Source organism: Solanum pennellii, chromosome 6 (genome assembly GCF_001406875.1).
Source record: "Solanum pennellii chromosome 6, SPENNV200".
In the NCBI taxonomy this organism is placed as follows: Eukaryota; Viridiplantae; Streptophyta; class Magnoliopsida; order Solanales; family Solanaceae; genus Solanum; species Solanum pennellii.
Window position 1 is genome coordinate 58,681,098 of NC_028642.1, and position 12,196 is coordinate 58,693,293.

General features: G+C 32.3%; 2 protein-coding genes across 2 annotated transcripts; one reads left to right on the forward strand and one right to left on the reverse strand.

Annotated features, from left to right (window-relative positions):
• Positions 1-944: 944 nt before the first annotated feature.
• LOC107023125 (transcription factor DIVARICATA-like) lies at positions 945-3,786 on the forward strand. The gene is made up of 2 exons (XM_015223698.2): positions 945-2,214; positions 2,707-3,786. Exons 1-2 carry the CDS (start codon positions 1,802-1,804, stop codon positions 3,215-3,217), a joined length of 924 nt encoding a protein of 307 aa, XP_015079184.1. The 5' UTR covers positions 945-1,801; the 3' UTR covers positions 3,218-3,786.
• A 1,997-nt stretch (positions 3,787-5,783) lies between these two features.
• Positions 5,784-9,793, reverse strand: LOC107023124 (beta-glucosidase BoGH3B-like). Its single transcript, XM_015223697.2, has 9 exons — positions 9,535-9,793; positions 8,780-8,984; positions 8,447-8,537; positions 7,886-8,031; positions 7,545-7,788; positions 7,360-7,464; positions 7,079-7,261; positions 6,539-6,740; positions 5,784-6,424 (listed from the first exon to the last, which is right to left on the reverse strand). The coding sequence occupies exons 1-9, from the start codon at positions 9,683-9,685 to the stop codon at positions 5,955-5,957; spliced, it is 1,797 nt and encodes a 598-aa protein (XP_015079183.1). The 5' UTR covers positions 9,686-9,793; the 3' UTR covers positions 5,784-5,954.
• Positions 9,794-12,196: the final 2,403 nt, after the last annotated feature.

Below are 12,196 nucleotides of genomic sequence, written 5' to 3' on the forward strand. Positions count from 1 at the left end.
TGAAGCAAATATTATCCACGCCTACTTAGTGGGTTGCCACTTGCCTATATAAAATTGGGGCCCATTCACCAATTACAAGTTTTCTGTTTAGTGAACTTCCATGAATCATCTAGCAGCCATACTAATATTCCATTCATCATTTTAAAACAAAAAATAAAAAAAATTATATGATTTTTAGAACAATTTGTTTCGAATAGATAATTTAATTTAAATTTTTAATAAAATGGTTATAATCACCCAAATATTTATAACTAGTTATAAATCATAGTTATTATTTTTATTTTTTTAATATTATTTTTAATAAAATAATTATAATCAGATTACTATTTTATGACTAATTATAAATTATTATCATTATAAATTTCATATATAGTCAAAGTGCATAATGAAAATTGAGACAGCGAAAGTATAAACTAAAGAGAGTATATTTTCCTATTTTAATACTCCTTTTTCTTATTTTAAAACTTTCCCAATTGTTCTTTTTTTGGCAGGGAAGACTTTTGCCGTTGAAATTTTGAGACTCAATTTAGTTTTTCTTTGATAGAAATATTTTTAAATATTTTAAATTATAAATCACTGTGATTTCTAGTACTTTATATGTAGATTTCAGATATATAAATTTTAAACTTCTATGCTAAAATTGCATAGTCAAAATTTAGAGGTTTAAATATCGAAATTTCAGCAACAATAGTAACATACTCAATATATTCATGTAAAGTAAGGTCTAAAGAAGAATAAAATGTATACAAATTCTACCTCTATCTATGCAGTGAGATGTAAAAATAATAGTTTTCAATAAACTTTCGACAATCTCAAAATTTCAATTGTGTCACGTAAATAAGTTTGTAATTTTGAATTAAAAAAGAGGGGTAGAAGGAGTGTGTGCTATAATAAGAAAACTTTTTGCAAATAAGTTGCAGTATCCACAAGCACCATTCTCATCCAATCATAATTCACCACCTTCATCTCCTCTCTCTCCTTCAAACTCCAATAATTTTTTTCATTTTTAAATTTTTGGGAAAAAGTAAATTTAAATTAATTTCTCTAAAAAGCTTATAGCTTGTTTATACTTATTTCTTGTTGGTCCTCTTGTTTACCATCTTTTTCTTGCTTTCTCTCTCTTTTTCTTTGTTTTGTTCAGTCATAAAGGGAAAAAGGAAGAAAGCAGACACAAATTTTCATCTGCTCTTTTCCTTTACTTCCTCAAGAATTCTCAAATTCAGAGTCTTTGTACTGTTTACTCACTTGGGGTTCCACAAAATTTTCAGCTTTTTGTTTTTCTCACAAGCTAGTGAGGTTTAATTCTAGAAAGTTAACTCATTTTCAGGGTTAATTAGCCTTCTAACTTTCTTGCTTTTACTGTTTATGTAAAGTTCAGTGGGTTCAGATCTTAATGAGAATATTTTCTTGGATTTTAACTTGGTCTGAGATAATCTTTGTCTGTTTTAGTTAACCCCTTTTATTTATTTTAAAGATTATCAAAACATCTAGGATTTTTCTTTTGACATTGAAAAGTTAGAGTCTTTTCAAGATTCCTCAGGTTGGGGAGGTGGCTCTATGGTTAAAAGGGTATTCTGATTCCTTTTATAGATGCTGACTTCTTGATTTAACACTGATATTTTTTTTTTCCCATTGTAAAAAGCCCACATCTCTGCATTTTCCATCTTGGGTTTTTCCCCCAAATCTTCCTCTGTTTCTTCAAAGTTCAAATCTTTTTCATAAAAATGCTGTCTTGAACTATCTTTCTTTTAACTTTTTTCCCCTTCTGTGAAACTTTGACCTTTTTTTGAGTGTTGGGGTTATGGAGATTCTATCACCAGCTCCTTACCTTTCAAATCCAAGCTGGTTTCTTGATGAGGGTAAGAGCACAAAATGGACTCCAGCTGAAAATAAGGCTTTTGAGGATGCACTTGCCTTGTTTGATAAAGATACACCAGATAGATGGCATAGAGTTGCAGAAATGGTTCCAGGGAAATCAGTTGTTGATGTGATGAGGCAATATAAAGAATTAGAAGATGATGTGAGCAGAATAGAAGCTGGATTAGTTACTATTCCTGGTTATAGTACTTCACCTTTTACATTAGAATGGGGGAATAGTCATAGTTTTGATGGATATAAACAATCTTATGTTGTTGGAGGTAAAAGGCCTTTGTCTAATAGGCCACCAGAACAAGAGAGGAAGAAGGGTATTCCATGGACAGAAGAAGAACATAAGTGAGTTTAATTCTAATTTCTTCATGATTGTTTCTTCTCTATTGTGTGTGTCTGTGTGTGTTGCTTTTTACTGTGACTTTTTTTTTTAATGCATGTTTGGCTACTTTGTGTATGGACCACCCTATATATTTTCTCTTGTTTTTTGTATCCCTATATCACTTTTAGTGCACTAAACAACTTGGCAAAATATGGTAGGCAGTGGAATAATGAACTGCCAGCTAATAAACAATATGTGACAAGTTGACAATTTAGAGGCGGACCTAGAGTGATAGGCGCAGATTCAATTGAACCTATTATTTTCCGCATACATGTGAAAACCCCTGAAAAGTAGTAAAAATATTAATTTTACTGTTGCTTATGAATCTTGATTGCTGAGGAAGCTGATATGTAGCCTTGGACTTGGTTCTGATTTGTTAAGTTCTAAAGATTGTTGATGTTTTGTATGATCAAGCATTCATTATTGACAGGGGAATTTGCTTGATTCTTGTATAGGTTGTTTCTAATGGGGCTTAAAAAGTATGGAAAGGGTGATTGGAGGAACATTTCGCGTAACTTTGTTGTTACTAGAACTCCAACTCAAGTGGCTAGTCATGCTCAGAAGTACTTCATTAGACAACTTTCTGGTGGAAAAGATAAAAGGCGGGCGAGTATTCATGACATTACAACAATAAATCTCAACGATAATCAAACGCTTTCACCAGATTACCAGAAACCAACTTCACCTGATCAATCCACTATGATTTCCCAGCAGCCAAAATCGGCTGCTAATGTCATGAACAAAATGCCATTTCAGTGGAGTCAGGTCAATAATGGGACAGCCACGGGCTTCAATTCTGCACAAGCAAGTTTGTTCATGTCCCCAGCTCTTTATGGAGGAAACTCTTATGGGAACACTAAAATGCAAACCCAAAGTTTACAAAGAGGTGGTATGCATGAGCCATACTTCGGATCTCAAAGTATGAATTTTCAGCTACAATCAGCACATCCGTATCATCAAGCATAACACAGGCATATCGAAAATATCAGAACTTTGATCAGTGCCTTAAGAAAAAAAAAAGAGCTTATTTTCAATTCAGTATGTTAGCTTTTGTTTCTGCTTTTAACGGTCTCTCTTGTCTTGTGAATATGTTGATTGGCACTTCAAGTAAGCCATGAGTTAGTGTGTCCTTTTAGGAAGTCCAGAAAAAATCCTTAACTCTCTGTAGTCTGTACTTCAAAACCATAGTACAAGTGGACTTCATATAAGATGAGTATAGAGGAACGAACCGAAACCTGTAAAATCCTTTCGAGGGCATAATAGAATTCAAGAGACGCAAGGGAGATGATCTGATTAACTGCTATTTCCTTATATCATTTTGTGCATTTCAGGAAGATCATGGCATTATTAGAAACTCGAAATGAAAACGATAGACAAATAAAAATCTGTTGGAAACTTGACTGTTGGTAGTAGTGACACTGGATATTCCTAGCTGATATGGCCTATTCTTTTGAATGCAAAGGTTTCCTTGTTGATGGAACAATAAAAAAGTAGTACTTCTGACTCAGGAGAGGAAGTACTCAATATTTTCGAAAGATGTAAGCGTGTTTGGAAAAGAGTAGTACTTTTTGTTTTCTTTCCCGAATGCTTTGTCATGCTTTCCTTAGTCTCTCCGTTGATATGTTTTTCCTTGAGCCGATGATCAATTGAAAACAATACTTCCAAAGGTAGGAAAGATGTGCGTTTGCATCTATTCTACCCTCCTCTGACTTTAATTACTTGTGGGGATATATTGGGTATGTCGCGGTTGACGTATAATTGGTTTTAAAGGATAAATGGTACCTGCTTTTGGCAGAGTCTTGAAGATAATAAGCAAATTAGACTGGACAAAGAAGCACTGCAATTGGATGGTGAGTGCAAATTTGCTGAGTCAGTAAGCACTCCATGAGGTCTGTTGATCCCTGCATTTTTTTTACTGAACTATATGCGCAAAATCACTAAAGAGTATTAAAATATGAACTCATAAAAATTGAATGCATCAAGTTTAAATTCTGAATCCGTTTCTGTTTATTTGATTGGCAAGCTTTCTAGTAGAAGCTGAGTCTACACTCCACTAACTCAAGCATCCTATTCTTCAAACCTTCCTATAATCCAAAATCTACCCCCTACCTTACCTTTTTCTTGGAGATTATGTATCCTTTTTGAAGATCCTTTTGAAAAATAAAGATACAACTTGTAAAACATTGATTAATTAGTAAACTAACATAATCTAAGAGTACAAAAGTAAGATTCATAGCAGATTTCTCCTACTTAAAAAATAAACTTAATTTTCTCTCTTTTGGTGTTTTGGTAATCAATTGCAATGACTTTCTCTTTTGATACATTCACTTCAAAAGTTTCTTAAATTTATTAGTCAATTTTGGTATGAGTATTGCACGAGTGTTGTACTATTTTTCTAATCAATAGCCTATATGATTGCTTTGTAATCTAATACTATACTTTATCATACCAACTCTTTTTTTTTTCATTATTTAAAAAAAATGAAAAAGAAAACAAAGATTTCACTGTCCTTTTTTGGTGCTAGCCATTGCCTCTTCCATGGAAACAAAGGACATTAAACTTTTTTTTTCATTACATCACTCAATCTCTCACTATTTTATTTTTATGTCTAACTAGTAGACAAATATCAATAACTGTTATCGCGGTATAATGTAAACACTGAGTGAGGATAACTATTTTCAGTTTGAAGCAACTTCTAGAAAGACAAATAGCATCTAGTTTTCTTAGTATATTCAAACTTAAGCTCATCAAGAGCAATATGCTTAGTTGGTTTTACTAAAACAGTTGAATATAGGAAATGACAAAAAGTAAACATTCTTTTATGAGGAAAAAAAAGAGAAGAGCATAAAAATAATTTGCAAGTTGTAGAAGAGAAGCCACTAAGTCAATTTATTCCAATTTTCATCTCCTCTTTCACCAACTACAGCCACACATAAAAGTCCAATACCTGAACACTTTCGGCATATAAAAAGTTGTTTCTCTTGTTTTTTTTTTTTTTTTAAAAAAATATACGTTCGGATTACAATATTCTGATTCTTGTTCTTGGAAGATATTCCCAGGGATCAAGCAGAGGACCTTGTTTACATTTTACAAATGATGCTGATATGGTCCAAAAAAAGTTAGCTGGGGTCTTGCGGTGGACCAGAGAGATCTTTGAATGATCTCATGTAGGGGCTTTTCTTCTTTACCAGAGAAAAAGAATCCTTTTTTTTTATAATCTCCATAGACCAGCTGAGATAAACTTGGTCGATAATGGATCTGCTCCTCTACTTGTGACATGTGCACAGCTCATACATCACGTATTGTGCTCTTACCACTGAGCCAAAGCTTTGGGACATATCACATACCATCATTTGAATATACGTTCCTGTTAAGGCTGTAACAGAGAGAGGCTACGATACATAGTTAATAGGAAAAAGGCGAAATGAAAACTCAGAATTGAGATAACCATCATGAATTCATAATATTGATTGAACATCATACATGAAGATACAGCTAGTAGTAAGCAGTAGCTTCTGTGTTTTTTTTTTTGTTATTTGAGATACAACTGTAATATATGGCTATTCCGATCTATTTAACTTCTCCATTCAGGAGCAAGAATACAGTTGAAGTTCTCCTCGAGGACCTCAACGAAAGAATTCCTGGCTGGTATGGTGATGTTGAATCCATGGCTGTCTCGTTTGAGCATTTAAGTTCATCTTGTTTAGGATGTAAGACCAAATCCGAAAGGAAATAGAGGATTTGAATTCCCGTGAACATGCATTGGAATTTGATCAACAGTTTTAAACCATGTCACTGGTAGTTTCCCTTGAAATGTATAGTCTCCAAAAAGGACATCTGTGATTCCAGCTCCTTCAGTTCCAGGCAACCAAGCTGCGACAAATGCATCGACTTTTTCCAAGAGTGGTGGTTCGATAACCATAGGTCTTCCAGAAATGAGAATTGTCACCGTGGGAACTCTGTCAGCCACAAAAGTTGCAATTTCTGTTCCGTTAAATGGGATTTTTAGCTCTGGATCATCACCACCAGTTTCACAATATGGACCTTCACCAATCGCCACGATAGCAAAAGAGAAGTCTTGACTAGCAAAAGTTTCTGCAGTAGGATTTGGTTCAAAGACTATCTCTGTTTTGTCACCCAACATCTCCCTTATTGCATCCATTATGGTTGTGCCTATAAAAAATGGATGATTTAACTAGTTGAGATTACGATAATTAATGAAGTAACTACAAATGATAGTTTATAAGAATCATGTTAGGGAGAGACTTGTAATCGAAAACTACTTACCAACTGTGATTCTGCCACTGAGTCCTGTCCAAGTAGCTGTCCATCCTCCACATTGATACCCAAGATCATCAGCATGAGTTCCAGCAACGAGGATCTTTTTGGCGGTCTTATCTAGAGGCAGAAATGGTTTCTTTGGATCTTTCCCATTTTTCAACAAAACTAAGGATTTGCGAACAGCTTCACGTGCTAGCTCTCTATGTGCCTAAAACAATGTGACAAAATAACCAGACTCAAAACAGATCCAAGATGGTGAAATGCAGAATCACTGTTGTTCTAATGCAAGACATACATATAAACTGCTATTTACAATTCATATAAAGAACAACCATAGAAGAGTCTTACGAAGAACTTCAGCAACTGATTAAAACAAATACTGGTAACATGTAATCTCATTAAAACTTGAGCATTTGGCGAAGGGTATTTCTTCTAAGAAATAGTTCTTTCCTACTCATGTTACGCGATTGTTACCAATATGAGATGATGTTGTACTCTTAAAACTGTAAACTTATTCCAAAAGGCAACAGAAATAAGTAGGACTACCTTGCAACCAACCAAATCTATCAATGATCTATCTGTAAACGGATGTTCAAATAATCCAGCAACAAATTTGACTCTCAAGATTCTTTCAACAGCGTCATCTATCCTGGTCATCGGTATCTCCCCTGATTCTACCAGTGAAAGCAGCTGCTCCAAAAATAATTCATATCTAAATGGCACCATTACCTGCAAATATTCACAAAATGCAAACAGATAGCATGAATTAGGCTAAAACAAAAGGATGTTATTATTTGCTTCCAACACAAGCTTTAATTCAACTTTACCATATCAATTCCAGCATTAATGGTTAACTTGACGGATTGACGATAATCAGCATCATGAGGATCAGTAAGCCGTTCAAGTGCTTCCCAGTCTGTAATCAGGAGACCCTGCACCAGAATATTGCTTTTTAATAGTATAACAAAGCTTCTCAACATCGCAGGCTTATAACTTTCGTCCCATTGTTTACCTTGAATCCAAGCTTTTCTTTCAAGACCTCAGTTAAAAGATATCGATGAGAGTGCATTTTGTCTCCATTCCAGCTGGAGTAGGAGGCCATAACAGTGCAAACTCCTTGGGCAATACAGTCTATATATGGTGCTAGGTGGATATTAAACATATCATCATGCGATGCTATTGTATTTCCTTCATTTGTTCCATTCTCAGTTGCCCCATCACCAACAAAATGCTTTGCACTTGCCATGACAGAATTTCTGAAATTTAGAAACTAGTATCAACATTTCTGTATTTGAAGTAACGAAAATTACAGAGATAACAATTGACAAATTCAATTCTAGTGCACATCATTACCTTCCAGCAACATAAGGGTAGCCATATGGATGTCCTTCTGGTGGCTGACCTTGCAAGCCCGAGACGAGGGAGGTCATCTTTCTTACAACTTCAGTATCTTCACTGTAACTCTCGTAAAATCTTCCCCATCTAGGATCTTTTGCAACCTACAATTACGAAATGGTTAAATTCCATTTAGGAGAAACTAGTATTTCATTTTATGTGTCCCGACTCCCCAGAAGGAGTACCCAAAGACTACAAATCAGCTTAATCTTGCAATATCAATATCAGAATAAATTCCTTTACATAGACACTGTTAAACATCATACCCATTGTAGTTCCACAAATGTCCGATAGACATTTTTAAGGTATGGAAAACTAGTAACTTGTGGAAAAACTACATTGGTAGGTATAAATGTTAGTTTTGCTTTTATGGCAAGAAAGAACAAAATTTTCTCAAGATCTTACTTCATTCCAAATTGATATCCAATGCTACGAGCATCAAACCGGATCATTTTTTCCGAAAATAGCAATAATAAAGTCGAATCACAAAGAGATGAGTGAAAATTCTTTTTGACTTACAGCAATACAAGGCGCAAAAGCATACTGAGATCCACATGCCCTGGTTTCAAGAGCTGTCACCTCTCCTATCCTTCTTACTAAATCAGCATCTCTGCAATAATATACCAAATCCACTTCACAAATTATGCATACAAGCATAGGCAGATTCAAGATTTTAAGTCGACACTAGCAACTTATCATATAATTGTCTACCAAACTATACATATACAGTTTGAGCTAAAGATATTTGCCACCTAATCATTGTTTATTTTCCGTAAAGGCACAATCTATACGACACAGGTATCAAGTCACTTTGTCCATCAAGGCGAAACAAATCATGTACTAATAACTAACCTGGTGGCACCAAGCCCAATGTTGTGAGGAAAAATAGTGGCACCCCAAACATTGTTATTGCCATGAATAGCATCAGTCCCATAGAAAATAGGAATGCCAAGTCTGGACTCAACTGCACCCTTTTGAAACCCATCAATCATATTAGCCCAATCACCTGATTCTGCATTCTCAAATGGTCTACTTCCACCTCCACTCAAAACACTCCCTACAAAAATTTCCAAAAAAAAAAATAATTCAACAATCAAAAACCCATAAATAATACTTCATCCGTTTCAATCTATTTGTCTTACTTTCCTTTTTAGTCTGTTTATTAAAAAAAAAATACTTCTTTTCCTTGTTCACAACTCTCCAATTTCAACTTTTCACATATACATCTAACGCCACAAGATTAAAGATTACATTATGATATATTTGCTTGACCATAAATTCCAGAATTTTAAACTTTTTTAAAACAACGAAAATAAGTAGTAAAAAAGCAACTTAAATTTGTATTCGCAGATAAACACAACTCCAATTTTGAAATATCATTTTCACTTTGAAAAACCAAAACTACTTTTTCTTCTTCTTCAAATTTCAGAATGAAACATGATCGAACGCGCACTTAATTTAAAACCACAGAACTTAAAAAGTTAAAATCAAACAAACAAATTAAAACGGGTCGAACAATCGGGAATGGAGCTCAAAATCAGTGCCAAAAAAACCCCATAAACACTAGGAAGTTAATAAAAGGATTAATGGAGCTTAAAATGAATTACCAATGCAACGATCTCTAATAGCAGAAGGATTAGCAACAGCTCTTTCGATCTGAGTCATTTGACCAATTTTTTCTTCAACTGTCATTTTAGAAAGAAGATCTTTTACTCTTTCTTCAATTGCAGCATTTGGATCTTTGTAAATACAATCCATAGCTACAATTAATTGAACAAGATGAAGATCTTAATCTCCTTAATTAATACTAATCAGAAGATTTTTAACACAAAAAATATATTTATTTATTTTTTTGAGGAATAAGACAGGGACCAAAGGTTTCTATTTATATATAATACTTAAGGGCAAGATTTTAGATTAGTAAATATTAATGGTGACGTGGCACGTACACTTGTATGTTGTATGATTGGATTTTAAATATTATTTCAGGTACAGCGAATTGACATATTATATGACCCAAAAAATATATAACATATGATGTGAACAGCCTGCATTTATATATTATATAATTATTACCCTAATTACCACTTGATTAATTGTATTTTTCCGTCCATTATTAAAAAAAATATAGTTATTCAGAAAGAGGGGTTTAATTATTTTATTTATTTTATCCTTTAATTAATTTATTTAAAGTAAAAACAAGTTTGTAAAGTTTTTAATAAGCCTGCATTAAAATTAATTTACTGGCTATATATAATCCCCAATCCTATTCCATTTGTAAACAAAATTTAGAGGGGTTGGGGGCATTTATTTAGGTACTTAATAATTATTGTGTTTTAGTGTTTACATCTATATACTAAAAATAAAAATAATAAATACAGAGTACTCATTAAATACATGGTACTTTCACTTAATCATTCTATGATTCTCTGCACCAATGAAATGGATGTGATTCATAATTTATGAATTTATGTTAAAAAAAAAAAGAAGAAGGTGAAAATATGTTCACTTCATGATTCACTGGCAATTGTCTTAATATATTAGTACTATATACTTTTCTTAGCTTATGTAGTTATATATCAAAATGAATAGGACGTAAGAGAGGTGTAACAATTTACTCGCGTTCGATATTTACGTAGGATGATATTAACTTATTATAATTATAAATAGTGATACATATATTATATATGTACAATAAATTTATCTGGAAGATGAAGTAAAAGCAGATCTGAACAAGGCATTATTGGTGCAACTTGTTTCCTTGAAAGATTGTGATTTGTCATCAACAAATAGTTCTGATCAGAAAAAAATAAAAATAATTCTGAGGCTAATTGGAGCCCATACCAAACTACATTTTTTTCAGAGTCCAATAGCTGGAATTTTTATTTTTTTTGTAGTACTAGTATGTGTTTATTATTTTATGATTGTCAGGTATTTTTTCAGGTTTTGTATTTACATTTCTATTTTAACTATTTTTTCTATATCAACTCTTTAATTTTTACTTTCCATTTATATGACATTTAAGATCATAAACTTAAATAACTTTTTTTGTCCCTTTATTCTCATTTTTAAAGGTTTCTTTTACCATGTACTTAAAATTTGTGTCCTATTTATTTTTAATTGTCAAAGGTCATTTTAATTTCAAATCTGCTACTTTCATAAATTTTTTGTTAAGTTAAAATTAAATAAATAAATTGAATTGAAGAATTTATATATTACTCTATCTTAGGAGTTAGTAGTCATGAGCGGGAGCTAGCATGATGTTACATGAACCCTCTTCGGTGAAAATTATGATAGATATTGAAACCCGACCATTAATTAATTGTGTGTTTAACTTTTCTATATTTTGAATTAGTTGATGAAAATTTTGACTCCTGCCGCTATTAAAAGTAATATTCTATTGTTAAAGACTAACTAATCAGGATAATTTCATTGTTTATATTTTTAAAAAAGGTGCGTTCGACCCTTGACCAATTGGCTCACCATCATTGGTTTCTGGTCTCTTATTTGGAAATAACATCATCTCAAATTATAATATTTTTTTATAGTATATAGTTAAAAATACGGTAGTTGATGAATGATAGGTATGGAATAGAACAAAACCCTTTTGGATCTATTATGAATTCATCGAATATTAAAATAGAGAAATCATCTTTACGAAAAAAATCACAACCCCAGACTAATAAAGAATACTTTTTATGAATAATTTTTTAAAAAAATATAAGATTTGTAATCTTGAAAACATTTGAATTATTTAGATGATTTGCTTATGTAAAAGTTTGTACTATCATTTCTATTTCTTTGATATGAAGTAATTAATTGGAAAAAAAAGAAGCCATCTTCCTTGAACTTGTTCTTTTTATTGAAAGTTTAATTAATTTATTTCATACGACTTTTATGTGTAATTGATTTCTTTTAATTTTAGAAAAAATATGAAAAATAAATGTTAAAAACATACTTAAATTATTCTATATCTTTTAGTTTCATATCTAAACTATTTAAAGTGTAAGTTTCATATCTAAACTATCACTTTTTAGTTTGAGAAACACACCACAGTGGTGTGTGTAATACACTCTTTTTTATCAGAAAAACTTTGATACGTTCCACATGGATATAAAATATTTCACATTAACAAAAATTAAATAATAAACTATTAATATTTATTAAAAATTAAAGATTAAATTGTTACTATTTATGAAAACAAATTTTAAAAAAGTAAAAGTTAAATTATTTTCCTTACCCCACTCCATCACTCCCTCCAAGTACCCT

Excerpts from the sequence above, each read along its gene's own strand:
- LOC107023125 (XM_015223698.2), top strand. The coding sequence starts at position 1,802 with ATGGAGATTCTATCACCAGCTCCTTACCTTTCAAATCCAAGCTGGTTT. Across the intron at positions 2,215-2,706 it reads TGGACAGAAGAAGAACATAA|GTTGTTTCTAATGGGGCTTA; the intron begins GTGAGTTTAATT and ends ATTCTTGTATAG.
- LOC107023124 (XM_015223697.2), bottom strand. The coding sequence starts at position 9,685 with ATGGATTGTATTTACAAAGATCCAAATGCTGCAATTGAAGAAAGAGTA. Across the intron at positions 7,789-7,885 it reads TACCCTTATGTTGCTGGAAG|AAATTCTGTCATGGCAAGTG; the intron begins GTAATGATGTGC and ends TCTAAATTTCAG. Across the intron at positions 6,425-6,538 it reads CAGTGGCAGAATCACAGTTG|GCACAACCATAATGGATGCA; the intron begins GTAAGTAGTTTT and ends CATTTTTTATAG.